Here is a 17,758-nt window from a genome sequence, read left to right on the forward strand (position 1 = left end):
ACCAAGTTGTATACTTTTAAGTACATCTTTTTACTGATTTTTTTAGAGAGAGATGAAGAGAGATAGAAACATCAATGTGAGAGAGATACATTGATTGACTGCCTCCTGCATGCCCCCTACTGGGAATCTAGTCCACAACCCAGGCATGTGCCCTGACAGGGAATTGAACCAGGACCTCTCAGTCCATGGGATAATGCTCAGTCCACTGAGCCACACCAACAACGGATTAAGACCTGCCCCATCAAATCAGAATTGTTCCATAAGGACCCATCAGGAGTATTTGACTCAGACCCAGAAAAAGTACACAAATTTGGATATCTCATTTATGTCAAGGGGACCTAATTGGGAACCTGGGGAACTTTCACTATAAAAGCCAGCCTCCTCTTTCTCTCCCTGGAACATAATTTAGGTTGTTTCCTGAATCTCTCTCTCCCAGGCTGCATTTCCTTTTGATCAAATAAATGCTTTTTATTCTGAAATTAATATTGGTTTACACACTGAACTTTGCCATTTCCATGGAATTAGGATAGAGTCTACTCAGGCCCAGGTTTGATATTAACACTTTTAAACACAGTCTGCTCTGCTTTGTCTGCTGTAAGTTAATAAACCTAACTTTGTGGGACTGATAGATATGTTCCTGTGAGCTTTATCAGATGGGCTTTATCAATTGACATGTTCACAACCACGTTAATTGCAAAACAGTAAATAGTATATGACCCTATTTTTGTTTTTAAAATATAATCTTTGGAAAAATTACTATAAAGTTATATAAATGATTATATCACCCTGGCAAGTTTGCTCAGTGGTTAGAGCGTCAGCCTGTGGACGGAAGGGTCACAGATTCAATCATGTACTTGGGTTGCAGGTTTGGTCCCTAGTTGGGTGTGTGTGGAAGGCAGCCCATCGATGTTTCTCTCTCTCTCCCTTTCTCTCTCTAGAATCAGTGAAAACATATCCTCAAGTAAGCATTTAAAGGTGATAATGACTTTACATAATCAATACTTGCTAGGTTGCCAAAGTAACAGGTATATCCTGATATCATTGTACAATAGCTTAATTCATAAATCCACAGGTGTTAACCTAAAATTGATACCATTGTAATTAGCTAGTTATTGATAATAGGAAAGGAACAAACGGAAAGGCCAGACGTTATAGGCATGTCATTTGGGCAGCTTCACCAGGAATCTTCAACTTTGCACTCCCCAGGGAAGCACCAGCCCATCCCCTGCAGACCACTGGGGGAAGGGAGTCCAACATAGGGGAGATAGAGACATAGTAAAGCTGGGGTGACTAGGGAAGGTGTCTGGCAGTCACACCTGGGAACAGAGATCATTGGCCATAATGGCATGACCACTGCAAGCCCACAAAAATGTGGGAATACATAATCCCCTAAACAAAGGAATTCTCTCTCTAGGCTCTTGGCTCATGGGCCTCTCTATTCCTGCTTCCTTGGATTCGCCAATGTTCCCGCCATAGCTACATGGCCCACAGCCATGTGGATCCCACACACAATGGACTGACGGACTGCAGCTGGGAACACAACTAGCCTGATGCAGGATTGGACTATGCCCTACCATGGAAGGGAGACACTGGACATTGGCTTTTATTTCAGCCCTATTGAAACCACAGCTATACTTCTTTGATGGGACAAAGGGAAATAGAACCTTTGAAATTCAGGGGTATAATTCCACAAAAATAAAGCTTTCTACAATATTTCATCCTCCCCTTTTGAGTCTCAGAAAATTCTCTTTCTGGGATATCATAAGAATTCCACTCACACGAGCAACAGGTGGGGATGAGGCCACCCTCCCCCCCCACACACCACCCCCACCCCCCACCCCAGCCTTACAACCTCCCCAACACCACCCCCATTACAGAATGGGCAGTGGAACTTCTTGGCAAAGTCATCACCCTCATGCCTTCTGGAAACAAAACATAAGCATAGGATTATAAATCTATTTTCACAAACGTATATAAAATTTGGAAACTTTTAGAGTTAAAGCAGATCCCCATGACATCTCTAAGTTTTTACCCTTGTAAATTTCACTGTCTTTATATAAGTCTGTACAAAGCTTAGCAGTAATTTATTTGTTTATTTATTTATTTTTATTAACCTTAGAGAGAGGGGAAGGGAGAAAGAGAGAGAGAAACATCAACCAGTTGCCTGCTGCACACACCAGACCAGGAATCAAACTGACAAACTGGCAACCTCTAAGTGCACAGGAGGACACTGAACCACACTAGCCAGGGCAGTCATTTATTTTTATTATTTACAAAACTCCCTTCCACCCATTAATCACAAAATGCATTACAACACTTTTGCAAAGTAGGTCAAAATACTCTTTAATACATTTTGGCATTCAGTTTTATTTGTCTTATCCCTATCCCTTTCTATTCTTTGAGAAAGTCTGTCTGTTACTTAGTTCACTTAAAACACTTTATACATGCTAATTATCATTCAATGGAATTCAAAAACCCTAAAATGTAGTCCCCAAACATCATCTTTGTCATTAAAATCTGAAAAGGTAAGTCATTTCCTCCTATCCTTCAACACAGCGTATAAAAATAGAATTTTTTTACAACTCCTTCGTGGTCTTGTATAAAAGTTTAAAGTGCAACAATGAAGCCACCTCTACGCGTAAACACAATCTAATGTGACTCCCTTCTTTCTTATTAAAGCTATAAATTAGTACGAAAGTAGTGCCGCCCACGTACTTTTTGAAATCTGCGGAGTAACAACAGTGAGGGCAAGGCTGAGTGAGCAACACGACGGGGCGCCCGGCCCGGCGGGCGCGGGGCAGGCCCGCGCTCGTGGCAGCGGGCCCGGGCAGCAACACCTGTGTTGTGCATGAAACCCAGGCCCAGTTCCGAGACGGCCCATCCTCACTCCGCCGAGCCCACTTCGGGAGCATCTGGCCGACCAGTGACTCGGGGAAAATAGCCGCTTCCACTACAACGCCTCTTCCAGACTTAGCATAAGGAAAACCTACTCCTACTGTGGAGACTTTGACCTCGACCCTGTGACCCTGCTCATTCACCATCCTCCTGCCCCCCCGCCCCCGGCTTCCACGGGAGCCCCTCCCCTGGACTCCATCCAAGCGCCACGTCTCCTAGCTCCGAGGACCGGCCACCCCGTGAAGGCTCCTCCACTTAACCCCTCCTAGTCTCCCGTCCAGAGGAACCGGTCCCCAGGCTCCACTCCACCAGGCTGGAAAGAGTCACCGCCAACCGCAGCAGCCGCGCCCTGGCCCCAACGGCTCCCACCCCGCCCGGCCCGCGCCCGCGTCACACCCCGCCCCGCCCACGTGCCCCCACGTGACCCGCGGCCCTCGCACGTCGTCCCCGCGCGCGGCGTGGATCGCGGCCGAAGCCGCCATTGTTCCGCCGAGGGAGGTCAGCGGGGCCTGGCACTGGCGCCGAGACGCCGCTTAGCGGCCGCTCCTGGAGACACTCCCGCCCGCCCGCCCGCCGACCCCCTCCTCCTGGCGGTGGCGGAGTGAGGCTAACGCGGGGAGCTGGGAGCCCCCTCTCCTCCTGGCGGCGGCAGCGGCCGATCCCCGGCTCCGGGGCGAGGGGCGGCCGCGATGCGCTCGGCCTGAGGCAGTCGGCCTGGCCCTTCCGAGCTTCCCTTGACTCTCCCACGGCGTCCCTGCGCCCCAGCGTCATCCTGCGAGTCCCTCTGACGGGAGGGAAGATGGCTGCACGGAGCTGGCAGGACGAGCTGGCCCGGCAGGCCGAGGAGGGCTCGGCCCGGCTGCGAGAAATGCTTTCGGTCGGCCTGGGCTTTCTGCGCACCGAGCTGGGCCTCGACCTGGGGCTGGAGCCGAAGCGGTACCCGGGCTGGGTGATCCTAGTGGGCACGGTCGCGCTCGGGCTGCTGCTGCTCTTCCTGCTGGGCTACGGCTGGGCCGCGGCTTGCGCCGGCGCCCGCAAGAAGCGGAGGAGCCCGCCCCGCAAGCGGGAGGAGGCGGCGGCCGCGCCGGCCTCGGCCCCTGACGACCTAGCCCAGCTGAAGACTCTCAGGAGCGAGGAGCAGAAGAAGAACCGCAAGAAATTGCTCGAGAAGCCCAAAGTAAGTAGGGGAGGAGCGGCGGGAGAGGAGGCCCCCTCGAGGGAGCGGGGCCGAGCCGCGGCCGCCCCGGCCGCCCCGGCCGGGAATGGGAAAGGCAGAGAGTGAGGTCAGTCGAGAGCCTGGACCAGGTCTCCCAGAGAGAGGAGGTGGTCGATGGACACGTTCCTCGGGAAGTGTCGAACCGGGTGGGTACGACAGTTTCGAGGAAGGAAGTTAGACGGCTGGGGGATGTTGAAATAAAAGAGCCCGGAGGTCGAGCGGTTTCGGGAGCCTCGACTGCCAGAACCGCAAACCCACTCTCCTTGAGGCCTGCGGGGTAGGCGCCCGGGTAATGGGACCTTCGGGTGGTGTCGGGAAGTTATGGGAAGACTGCGCCTGGGAGACAGATGTCTAGTTCAAGTCACGTTGAGACGGTAGCCACAGAAGGAAATACGGCGACCCAAACACTCTGGGGCTTAAGAGGATTAAAGGTGCCCAGGTCTGGACGCGCTTCCATTTTAGTAGAGACTGTTAAAGGGAAATGGTTGCCCACTCTTATTCCTGCGAATGTGGAGGCCAGAACAGGAACTAGGCGAGAGGGAGCCGGCTGTCTGGTACACTTTCGGGTACATGGCCCCATGAGACAGCTAAGGTAAGTTCAGCAGAGTGGCGTGGGAGGGTTAGAAACAGAGTAAAAGAGGATGACGGGGCAGAATGGTGCGCAGGCTGGCAGAGGTCTTCGGGCTCCGATTTACCGGACCACGTGTAGAAACGCAGAGCACCACATCCGTTTTATCATGCCTCGTGTTTTATTTCTGCATTCTTTATTGCCATTTCCCCTTGGTTCTTCCAATACATCCTTCATAGTTTTATTTGTTTCTTAAAAATAGTTTACAATTGGGCGATAGAGTATGAAGGGTGTGCAGAACTAGAATTATCTCCTAACCTATTTTTATATCCGCTTAATTAAGCTTTTCACCTTTTAATTGCAATAAAGTAAATGTAACCAAGGCCCTATTCGAAATTCACTCTGCTGGTTTGGTGGGCAGTGGGAGGTATACATTAAGGTTTCAGAGTCAATCATGGAGACTAGTGTAGGAGACAGATTCATAAGTAAATCTAATATTGCATAAACTGATAGGTGCTGTATAAGTGTGAGCAGGACTAATTCCATCGGAAGAATTTAGGAAAGTTATTAGAGGAAGTGGAGTTTGAATTCAAACTAAAGTAATAAGAGTATTATTGGTAACAGTACAAAAAATGAGACTGCATTAGAGACTTGACAGGTCACAGTGCTTTATTGGGCCTAGATAAGTATTAACATTTTGCATGCTGATTAAGAGAATGCCAGATACATAAAAAACCTAGAAAGGGATACAGCTTTGTCAATATGAATAGTACCTTTAGTTAATAGAAGAGAAATAGCATTTACTTGGAGCACATGTAACTATATTTAAATGTGTAGAGAGCATTAAGGATTACCAGAAAGTGATGTTATGGTGGAAATGGAGAACCTGGCCCCAAGATGAGGAAGGATGATCTTGAAAAAACCACTTGTATTAATAAACCTCATCCCTGTGTGGATGAAGCAGGTTTTGAAATTTTCAAAGCCCTGTTTGGGACATCTAAAATTTCAGATAGACTAGACTTGAGTCAAAAGTCGAGAGACAGGTGCTCCAAGGTCCCATCTGAAGTGCATCATAATACTCAGATGACTCATCTGAAGAACACAGGCTCCTGTGAAACTTGTACTGTGAAAAATGCTCATCAGACCTAGGACTTGCCCCTTCTTTTCATTTGAATAAAGGAAGGGGGCAATGAATAAACATCTTCTGTTAGCTTTAGAGAGTAGAGAATGGGAAGAAAAACCAAATAAATGGTTGAACGCTAATTGGGTGAAAAAATATCTTTGCCTATCTAGTGGTAAAGATGTATTGGAGTTTGTCAACATTTACAAAATTGTGGCTTTCAAACTTTTTCAACCACAACCTACAATAAAATATATTTACATTACAGTACCCTCCGATTCACATATCTAACTTTTCTGTTTGTTTTTCTTTAATAATATTTGTGACCCACTAAATTAATTTCACATATGATTTTGAGGCATGACTCACAATTAGAAAAACACTGCTTTATAGGGCTAAGAAGTATAAACTGCTTTTTTTTTAGTACTCATACACTGCGCTGTGCTAAGTATTTACTTGGAGAAAAGCAGATCCTGCCTGCAAATTCCTGTAAAAAGGAATACAGTATTCAAATATCCCTGTGAAGGGGATACACAAGTAAAAGCTCAGTTTCTCCCCAGGGCGTTTTTTACTCCAGTTGTAGAAAAAAATATACTAAAAAAAAATTTAACAATGCAACCCCATTGTGGGCCCTGGTGGCAATGAAAAACGAAATCACAGAATTTGACTTTGAAAATAGGTAGGAGCAGGATGGTGGGAGAGGCTGAAGAAACAGTAAGGCCCAACTCTGTCAGCCTGGCAGAGATGGGGAACTCTAAACTTGAGTAAGGCATTTAACCTCGCTCTGTTTAGCTTATCTTGTTTATAAATTGAAGATGTTAGCTGAGTTGAAACACTGCATGATTTCTCAAAGTGTTACCCCTGACTACTTGCAGTAGAATTGCTGTGAATGCTTGTTACAATTTGTAGATTCCTGAGCCCCTGTACAGATCTTACAAATTCAAAATCTCTGAACTGGGTCCAGGGAATCAGCATTTTTGACAAGCTCCATTGGTAAATCTTTGCCTGTTAGTTTGAAAATCACTCACTAGAATAGGGCCATAAGAACTACAGTGTAAGAGAGATTTCTAAGTTCAGTCAGGTTTAATCTTATCCCTCTCTTCATTACTACATCATTCTGATACACATTTTAGGATACACTTATTCAAGTTGATTCAGTGATGTAAACTGTAGTTTTATTTTCGTCCTTTTTTCCCTTATTTTTAGTTTTCTCTTAAATCATTCCAAATTTTGCAACACAAATTTTCAAAATTTGCTTCTAGTAGCTTGTTTTTATTTTTAGAGGTGGTGGTGTTTAGCTTTTAAAACCTATTCATAAGTGTGTGTGTATTTTATTCTTATATTAGTTTGTTTTTATCTTCTAATGATATCTTGCCATACATCTTTTAGGGCATGAATTGCAGTTTGTTCCCCTATTAAAAGGTGAAGAGGATGGCACTTGTCACTGGGCTTAGTTCTTAGTATTTTTGGAAATTATTGTTATCTTACATGCATTTTCTATGACACCTAGTTCAATGTGAGTATTTAAACAAGCACCCAGTAAAAATTTTTCACTTGACTTAATCTGAGCAATGATTTAAATGGATGTAAGATCTCAGATAACTGGTATATCTGTAAGCTTAATGAATATAAGAGCCGTATTTTCGTTTTGTTTGCTACGTATAACCTTTCAGTGCTTTGTCCTCAATAAATAATTATTGAATACATGATACATACAGTAAGGTGTCTCACCCAAATAGTTCTTTCTACAACTTATTCCTATTCTTCTTGCATGGTAAACAGCCATATGAGCCATTTTTTGGCCTCATCTGGCTAAAATTTTTTAAGTTTCATCTATCCATAGCCAATAGATCATCCTAATAGTATGCAGTGTCTTTTGTAGTCATTACTTCTGTTCCAGTTTCACTTCTGCCCTATGTTTGGACTTTGTTACCTTTTGCTTGAACTATCCTGAAACAGCATTCTAACTGGTTTTCCTGCTTCCAGTCTCTTTGTTGCCAATCCATTCTACCCACTCATGTCAGTTAATTTTTTTAAAGCCCATCTGTAATCATGTTACTTACTTTTTAAAAAAATTTATCTTTATTGAAAGTATTGCAGATGCCCCCCACCCAGTACCCTCCTCCCCACTCTTGCCCCGCCTGCCTTCACCATACTGTTGTCTGTGTCCATTGGTTATGCATATATGCATATAAGTTCTTTGGTTTATCTCTTCCCTCCCCACCACCCCTCTTCCCTCTGAGGTTTGTCAGTCTGTTCCCTACTTCCTTATCTCTGGATCTCTTTTGGAGAACAACTTATTTTGTTCATTATGTTCCATTAATAAGTGAGATCATGTGATACTTGTCTTTCTCTGACTGGCTTATATCACTCAACATAATACTCTCCAGGTCTCCGTGTCGTCTCAAAGGGTAAGAGATCTTTCTTTCTTACTGCTGCATAGTGTTCCATTGTATATATGTACCACAGCTTTTTGAGATTTTTTTTTTCCTCACCCGAGGACATTTTTGCATAGTACGAGAGGGAGAGAGGAAGAGAGAGAGAGAGAGAGAGAGAGAGAGAGAGAAACATCGATGTGAGAGAGACACATCGACTGGTTGCCACCTACACAACCCCAACAGGGGTGGGACAAACTGCAACTGAGGCACGTGCCCCCAGCGGGAGTCGAACCCGGGTGTCTCTGGACCGCAGGCCGACACTCCAACCGCTGAGCCAAACCGGCTAGGGCTACCACAGCTTTTTTAACTACTCATCTACTGACACTGGGCTGTTTCCAGATCTTAGGTATCATAAATAGCGCTCTATGAACATAGGGGTGCATATATTCTTTCTGATTGGTATTTCAGGCTACTTAAGATATATTCCGAGAAGTGGGATCACTGGGTCAAATGGCAGTTCCATTTTTTAATTTTTGAAGAAACACCATATTGTTTTCCATAGTGGCTGCACCAGTCTGCATTCCCAGCAGCAATGTACTATAGTACCCTTTTCTTCATAGTCTCACAAGTACTTGTCGTTTGATGATTTGTTGATGGTACCCATTTTAGTCATTTTAATTTGCATCTCTCTGGTGATTAGTAATGTTCAGCATATTTTCATGTGTCTCTTGGCCACTTGTATGTCCTCTATGGAGAAGTGTCCATTCAGGTCCTCTGCCCATTTTTTAATTGGATTGTTTGTCTTCCTTTTGTTCAGTTGTGTGAAAACTTTATATGATTTTGAAAATTAACACCTTATCAGATGTATCATTAGCAAATATGTTTTCCCATACAGCTGGTTTATTTTGTAGTGCAGAAGCTTTTAAGATTCATGCAGTCCCATTTCTTAATTTTTTTCCTTTGTTTCTCTTGCTATAGTTGATGTATCGTTGAAAATGCTGCTATGTGTGATGTCTGAGATTTTGCTGCCTACATTATCTTGTAGGATTTTTATGTTTTCATGACTTACATTTAAGTCTTTTATCCATTTTGAGTTTATTCTTGTGTATGGTGTAAGTTGATGGACTAGTTTCATTTTTTGCATGTACCTGCCCAATTTTCCCAGCACCATTTATTGAAGAGACTGTCTTTACTTCATTGTATGCTCTTGCCTCCTCTGTCAAATATTCATTGAGCATAATGTTTTGGGTCGATTTCTGGGTTCTCTGTTCTGTTCCATTGATCTATATGCCTGTTCTTGTGCCAATGCTAGGCTGTTTTGATTACAGTGGTTTTATAGTATAATCTGATATCTAGTATTGTGATCCCTTCAACTTTGTTCTTCTTATTCAAGATAGCTGTGGCTATTTTGGGGTCTTTTTAGGTTCCATGTAAACTTTTAGAGTGTTTGTTCTAGTTCTGTGAAATATGTCATTGGTATTTTAATGGGGATTGCATTGAATCTATAGATTGCTTTGGATAGGATGGACATTTTAATGATGTTGATTCTTCCAGTCCATGAACATGGTATATACTTTCGCTTGTTTATATCTTCCTCTGTTTCTTTTTTCAATATCCTGTACTTTTCTGAGAACAGGTCTTTTACCTCCTTGGTTAAGTTTATTCCTAGGCATCTTAATTTTTTTGTTATTGCAATGGTAAATGGGATTTTTTTTAAGTTTCTCTTTCTGAGAGTTCATTATTGGTGTATAAAAATGCCATTGGTGTCTGGATGTTAATTTTTCTCCTGCTACTTTGGCAAATTCATTTATTAAATCTAGTAAATTTTTTGGTGGAGTCTTTAGGATTTTCTGTGTATAATAGAATGTCTTTTGTGAATAACAGTTTCCCCTCCTCCTTTGCCATTTGGATGCCTTTTATTTTTTCTTGTCTGATGACTGTGACTAAGATTTCTAGTACTGTGTTTAATAACAGTGGCGAAAGCAGACATCCCTGTCTTGTTCCTGTTCTTAAGGGAGATTCTTTAGTTTTTTCCCATTAAGTATGATGTTAGCTGTGCGTTTGTCATATATGGCCTTTATTATGAGGAGGTATGATGCCTCTATTCCCACTTTGCCGAGAGTTTTTATCAATAATGGGTGCTGGATTGTGTCTGAAACTTTTTTAGCATCTATTGATATGATCGTATGATCTTTATTTTTCATTTTGTTTATGTAGTGTAGCACATTTATTGATTTGCAAATATTGTACTAGCCTTGCCCTGGGATAAATCCCACTTAGTTGTGGTGAATAATTTTTTTAATGTATTGCTAGATCATATTTGCTAATACTGTGTTGAGGATATGGGTGTCTATGTTCATCAAGGATATTGGACTGTAGTTTTTTTTCTTTGTAGTGTCTTTATCTGGTTTTGAAATTAGGATTATGCTGTCATATAAAGAGCTTGGAAGTATTCCTTCCTCTTAAATTTTTTGGAATATTTAGGATAAGTGTTAGTTCTTGGACTGTTTAGTAAAACCTCTGTGAAGCCATCTGGACCAGAGCTTTTGTTTGCAGAAAGTTTATTGATTACTGCTTCAAATTCCTAAGTTGTTATTGGTCTGTTCAAGCTTCCTAACTCTTCCTGGTTGAGTTTTGGAAGCTTGTATGATTCTAGGATTTGTCCCTTTTGCTTAGGTTTTCCAATTTGTTGGCATATAATTATTCATAGTATTTTCTTACAATTTTTTGTATTTCTGTGGTGTCAGTTTTTACTTCACCTCTTTTGTTTCTGATTTTATTTCTTTGGGTCCTCTCTCTTTGTATCTTTGTAACTCTGGCTAAAGGTTTATCAATCTTGTTTATCTTTTCAAAGAACCAGTTCTTGATTTCACTGATCTTTTGTGTTGTTTTTTAGTCTCTATGTCATTTATTTTCACTCTGATCTTTATGATTTCCTTCCTTCTGCTAACACTGGGTTTGTCTTTGTTCTCTTTCCAGTTCTTGTAGTTTATTAAAATTCTTTTTTGTTTCTTGAGGTAGGCCTGTAATGCTATGAACTTCCCTCTCAGGACTGCTTTCGCTGTGTCCATAGATTTGGGGTTGTTGTGTATTCATTTTCATTTTTTTCCAGGAAGTTTTTTATTTCTTCCTTGAACTCATTGGTAACCCATTCATTATTTAATTACAAGCTATTTAGCCTCCATATTTTTTAGTGTTCTTATTGTAGTTGATTTCTAATTTCATGCCACTGTGGTCTGAGAAAATGCTTGATATGATTTCAGTCTTGACCTTGTAGAAACATGTGGTCTGTCTTTGAGAATGTCCCATGTGCACTTGAGAAGAATTAGCTTTGGGTTGAAATGTTCTGTAGCTATCAATTAAATCCATCTGATTTTGTGTGTCATTTAGGGTCTCTGTTTCCTTGTTGATTCTTTGTCTAGAAGATCATTCATTGATGTCAGTGGGGTGTTAAAGTCTCCTACTTTAATTGTATTACTATTAATTAGTCTCTCCTTTAAAGTCCTCCAGCAGCTTTTTAATATATTTTGGTGCTTCTGTATTGGGTGCATATATGTTTATGAGGGTTATATCCTCTTGTTGGAGTGATCCTTTTAATATTATGTAGTCTTTCTTTGTCTCTTGTTATGGCCTTCATTTTGAAGTCTGTTTTCATCAAATATGAGTATTGCTACTTACCTTTTTTTCTTTTCCATTTGCATGGGAAATATTTTCCCATCCCATCATGTTTTATCCTGTTGACTCTTATTCTAAGGAGGGTCTCTTGTAGACAGTGTGTGTGTGTGTGTGTGTGTGTGTGTGTGTGTGTATGGATCATCTCTTTTTTATCTAATCAGCTACCATCTATGTTTTGATTGGCGCATTTAAGCCATTTACTTTTAAGGTTATCATTGATAGGTACTTATTTGTTGCCATTTTTATTCCTTATGCCTGTGTTTCTCTCTCTCTACTTGTTACAATAATCCCTTTAGCATTTCTTGGATTGCTGGTTTGGTGCTAGTAAACTCCTTTAGCCTTTTTTTTTTTCCTGCAAAGCTCTTTATTTCACCTTCAATTTTTTTTTTTTTTTTTAAATCCTCACCCGAGGACATTTTTCCATTTTTTTTGTTCAGATAGAGCAGGAGGGAGAGAGAGAGAGAAACATCGATGTGAAGGGACACATCGAGTGGCTGCCACCTACATGACCAACCAGGGCCGGGGACTAAATGCAACCAAGGTACGTGCCCTTAGCGGGAACCAAACCCAGGTCTCTCTGTACCACAGGTCGACACTCCAACCGCTGAGCCAAACCGGCCAGGGCTCACCTTCAATTTTGATTAATGGTTTTGCTGGATAGAGTAGTCTTGGACTGAGCACTTTGCATTTCATTATTTTGTATACTTCATGCCACTCCCTTCTGGCCTGAAATGTTTCTGTTGTGAAATCAGCTGAAAGTCTAATGGGTGCTTCCTTGTAGGTAACATTTTGTCTCTCTCTTGCTGCCTTTGTCTTTAATGTTTGCCATTTTAATTCTGATGTGTCTAGGTGTGAGTCTTTTTGGATTCGTTTTGATTTGGGCTCTGTGTTTTCTGGACTCACTAGGTTAGGGAAGTTTTCTGTCATTATTCCTTCAAACATTCTCTATTCCTTTCTCTGATTCTTCTCCTTCTGGTACCCCTATGATGTGAAAGTTGTGATGTTTCATGTTGTCCCAAAGCTCCCTTGCACTCTCCTCCTGCTTTTTAATTATTTTGTCTTTTTTTTTCTGTTCTGATTGAGTGATTTTTTTTTTTTTTTTTTTTTGTCTTTTAATTCATTGGTGTGATCCTCTGCCTAGTCCAGTCAACTGACAATTCCTTCTGGTGTATTCTGTATTTAAGATACGGCATTCTTCATTTCTGACTATTATTTTTCATGGTTTCTATATCTTATTCATGCTGTTATTCTCACTAAGAGCAATTGAGGATTTAAAAATAGCATTATGAAATGTTATCAGCTCTACAAAATAGAGGCGTCAGGTCACTATGGGTCACGTATGCTGGATCTTGGATCCGGGCTAGTCGTCTTGAGGTGCTGGCGGCTCTCTTCTGTGGCGGGTCAGTAGGATGGCGGCTCACTGCTGTGACTTGGCCTGTGATGCTGGCTGCTCATAGCTGCAACAGGGCTGATGGCTCTCTGCTGTCACAGGTCTCATGGCACTGGTGACCCTCTGCTGCCAGTGCTCTGCTGCTGGTGCGTGCCATGTGGACAGCAGACTTCTGCTGTTCATGGGTTCCATGGGGACAGTGGCCCTCTGCTGGTGGCAGGTCCTGTGGGGAGGGGTGCTCTGTTGCTCACAGGACCCACCAGAGTGGCAGCCTTCATCTTCTGTTTCAGGTCTTTCAGGAGCAGTGGCCCTCTGCTGCTGGCAGGTCCCATGCCCTGGGGCCCTCTGCTGCTCTCGGGTCCTGCAGAGTAGCAGCTCTCTGTTTCTGGAGAGGCAGTGTTGCTGGGCACACCAATCTGTGGCCTCCGGGCACTGGGTGCCTGCCAAGAAGGACACTGCGGTTCCTCCAAAATGGCACACTCTCTGATCCTGAGCCAGGAGAAGTGTCCAGCCCAGGGGTGTGCTACTATTCTCATCTAAACAGCCTGCCCTGAGTTTCCCCCTCTGACAGGCAGATACTCACCCACACATACTCTCACCCTCACTCCAGTCCTGCTCGCCACCATGTTGACTCTCCCTAATCATGTGACTTTCATGTTCAAATCTTTTCAGTAGTTTCCCCATCATCTTTTGAATGAAATCTAGCTTATGATATGACAGTCAAGCCTCTTCAGGATCTAACCTTATCTTAGGTTTATCTCTTACCATTATTCCTCAGGCATTAATCCATTAGCTAGGCGCTAGTATCTCTTTATTTATATTATTTTCTTCTATTAGAAGGTCATTTTTATATCTACCAATTTCTACCTATTCTTCAGTAAAGCCCAACTACAGTGCTGCCTCTACTATAAAGCCTTCCCTAGTTCCCCAGTTAAGAGTTAGTCTTTGTTATCTTTTTCATGAGACCTAAAACAAGAAGGCAGAGCTTTGCCTGGTAACGTGTCAGTAGGGCAACTCAGATTTTTTCCCCCCAGCTCTGTGCATGTCCACAAATGATCAGGAAAGCTCCTCAAGTGTTGATTTAGGGATTAGAAATAAATTTTAGTAAGTAGGCAAGTTTGCCAGTATGGAATCCACAAATAATGGGGATCATCTATATTTGTATATCTTCATATCTAGGTGTATACATGATGTCTCCAATTGGAAATCTGACATTTGTTTCACATTTTAACATCTCCAAAAACAATTCATAATTTCATGCCCTCTCCTAGTCTTCTCTATTTCTGTAAATGGTAAATGACTACCATCCATTCAGTTTTTCATACCAAAACTCGGAATCATTCTTGATTCTTCCCTTTTCCCCACATCCTCATGTCTTCCTCATCTCATAATTTAATCCGTCAGCGAGTACCATCAATTTTATTTTCAAAATATATCTTCAATCTACTTATTTTACTGTCACCTTAGCTCACTTGTACAGCAAGTAGCTTCTGTTGACTGCCACCAATCCTTTCTCAACACCCTAGTAAGAAGTATTTTTAAAAAACAAATCACCTGATCTTGTCTAAAACCCATTTCAGTAACTTTTGCATTTTAAATGTAGACTTCTTTTGTATATGGCCCAGCATCTGTTTTTCTTTCTAAGCTAATTTTGAGTTAGTTTCCTCTCATTTGCTACCTCCAACTATAGTGATTTTTTTCAGTTCTTCAAACACTTTCACAACCCATTGCCTTTACATGAGCTATTATTAACACTTGTGGAACAATCTTGTTCCACTGTTTTAATCGGCCTTAGAGCTAACCTACCCAGAAAATCCTTTCCTGATCAACCTATTCGAATAGGCATTTTCTGTCTCAACCCCTTGTGTGTTTCCTTTTTTAAAGTTATTCACAGTTTGTAAATTATTTCTTTACTTATCTATATATTTTGGGGGGTCTTTTCCCTCCACTAGAATATAAACCTTGATATATAATGACAAACAGTGTCTGGCATATAAGAGCCTTTAATAATTATTTGTTGAACTAAATGCTGAACAGAGTAATTAAAATAACATCTTATAGTTTAATTGGATAATCCATTATAATATATTTTTCTTATATTTCTAGTAGAATTATGTTTTTTATTCTTCGGTAGTGGTTTTGCCACATTATCCCAGGTATTAGTAAAAGGTAAATTACATCACTTGCCACCTGCAGGGTTTTTTTTAACCTTTAAGTCACTAGCTCCCTTCATTTTAAGTTTGAAAGGATAATTATTTGATTAAAAAATCCTTAGTGAAACCAACACAGAAAAGAAATCTTGAGATTCTGAGAGAGTAAAGTCTTATTCAGTCATAGAACAAAAGAGTTTCAAAGGTAAAACAATATCCTAATTTCTAATCTAAGAACTCACTGTTATTTCCACTATTCCTCTCTGTTTTCAATAGCACATTCCACGATAATACATTGTATTCAGAGTATAAATCCAGTTTTCCAAGTGAGTTACAGTGTTCTTTATTATTTTTAAATTTTACTTTTAGAATCAGAAGTTTCTGCTGAAAATTATAATGACTTTTACAGAAGCTCCAGAATTTGGTTTCATGTGTTTGGTTATATGACAGGACTTTTCATCTGTCATTTTATTCTGCCAGAGGCCTGGCAGAGAACATCTTTAATAGTTCCAACAGAACAGAACTTTAATTATTGCACTCATCTTAGATACGAAGAGCAGCAATAAACCCTCTGAACACTTGTGTATGTGTGTGCTTTGTCATTATTGATTCATATACTACTTTTCAAGGTTGTAAAAGCCTTGAAAGTATTTTAAAATTACTATTATTTTTCAAACAAAATCAAGAGATCTAAATAAGGAATTGGTGTTATTTGACCAGTTTTAAAATTTACTGTATTTCCTTTCCAACTATGCGAGTAGTTTTCAAATTGTTCCACAGAATACCAATTTCCAGTAGACATCCATCAGAACCCAAGAAAGAAGTACATGGATATATGTCTGCTATATCACCTGTAGTCCTTATCTTAGTACCTATCAGATGTAAAACTTTGAAGACCAACATTGCCCTGGCCGGTTTTGCTCAGCAGTTAGAGCATTGGCCCACGGTCCAGAGAGACCTGGGTTCGGTTCCCGCTAAGGGCACATACCTCAGTTGCAGTTTGTCCCCGGCCCTGGCTGGGTCGCGTGGGTGGCAACCACTTGATGTGTCCCTTTCACGTCGATGTTTCTCTCTCTCTCTCTCTCTCTCTCTCTCTCTCTCTCTCCCCCTTCCTTTCTCTCCCTCCCACTCTATCTGAACAAAAAATGGAAAAATGTCCTTAGGTGAGGATTAAAAAGAAAGAAAACCAACGTTGTATTCAGTTTTTCAAAAATCATCTTTAATGTGATTTTACCATGTGACAGCGATAGAGTATTATATCTCTCTCCTGTAAAAGTAGCCCTGAGTATCCCTGATGCAGTCAACAGCAGATAGTTTGGAATCCCTGAAAAGACTTGAGTTTCTAGCTAGCTGTTTAGAAGGCTCAAGGATCTTTCTTTACCACCAACGGAAATATCTCAGGATATGTAGTAAGATTTTGCAAATTTTAATGATAGTCCATATTTTTGGCCTCTTAGATTGTTCTCTTAGTTGATAAGAGTTTAATTTGGGGTAGAATTAAAAAATAAGTTGGTAAATTACTGTGACCAAATCTGTAATTTGTGAGTATGTTTAGTTTATGAAATTGATATGTGTACAACATTTAGCAGAGAAAAAGCACAGTTTGTGCTTTCAAGAAAGTGACAAATTGTTCTACTTTGAATTTGTATCAGCACTCTTCATAATTGAAACTAAGAAACTGACCATGACTAGGTCTTGTTCATTAAATGAGATAATGCATAGAAAGCATCTAGCAAGGTTCTTGACGCATGGCACATACTTGGAATTTGTTAGTTATTGTCAGGCTATCTGATAGCCCTATCAGCTAAAGATGATACCTCTTGAATTTCAGTAATACCTCGCCTTTTAGGTTTTTTATGATGGACATAATATATATGTGTACTTAAGCCTCCTGTATGCTCAATATAATTTTCAGATAAGAAAATTGAGACCCCAGTGAAGTAGTAACTTGTCTGGGGTGACATACATTTGAGAATTCAACCCTGATCTCAGCTTGTCATCAAAATCCATACTCTCCCTTTTGGGGGAGGCAAGAGAAAAAGGCAAGTGGCAGAGTATGACTTTTGTCTTGTATTTTAGTATGTGATATGTGCTGTTGTATACCTGGCTTCTTCCCTTGCTGGCTTCTGAGCTTCTTGAGGGCAGGGATTGTGCCTCACTTGTCTTTGTTTCAAGGGTTCTACATATTGTAGTAGAACCTTGATATAGTAGATTTATTCAGGTGAAGGAGTATCCATTAAAGCCAAAAGTCTGTTATATAATAAAGTAGGTTTTCTGAATGTGTACGTTAAAAAAAATTGACAGATTAGTTTACCTGTTTTTACTTATGTACACATGTTTGTGTAATTAAAATTAAGTGTGAAAAG

The 17,758-nt window shown here is 41.2% G+C and overlaps 1 protein-coding gene across 5 annotated transcripts in view; it reads left to right on the top strand.

The window, feature by feature from the left end:
• The first annotated feature begins 3,368 nt into the window (after positions 1-3,368).
• The window catches only part of MTDH (metadherin), a 68,636-nt gene continuing 54,246 nt past the window's right edge, over positions 3,369-17,758 (top strand). For 2 of the 5 annotated variants that reach the window (XM_036263801.1, XM_036263805.1), the window contains exon 1: positions 3,374-4,072. In XM_036263801.1, coding sequence (XP_036119694.1) covers positions 3,695-4,072 — 378 coding nt within the window. In that variant the 5' untranslated portion in view covers positions 3,374-3,694. Of the gene's footprint in view, positions 4,073-17,758 lie in introns of all 5 variants that reach the window. The other 3 variants (XM_036263804.1, XM_036263802.1, XM_036263803.1) reach the window with 2 other exon arrangements.

This window comes from Molossus molossus, unplaced genomic scaffold (assembly GCF_014108415.1).
Source record: "Molossus molossus isolate mMolMol1 unplaced genomic scaffold, mMolMol1.p scaffold_m16_p_16, whole genome shotgun sequence".
NCBI lineage: Eukaryota > Metazoa > Chordata > Mammalia > Chiroptera > Molossidae > Molossus > Molossus molossus.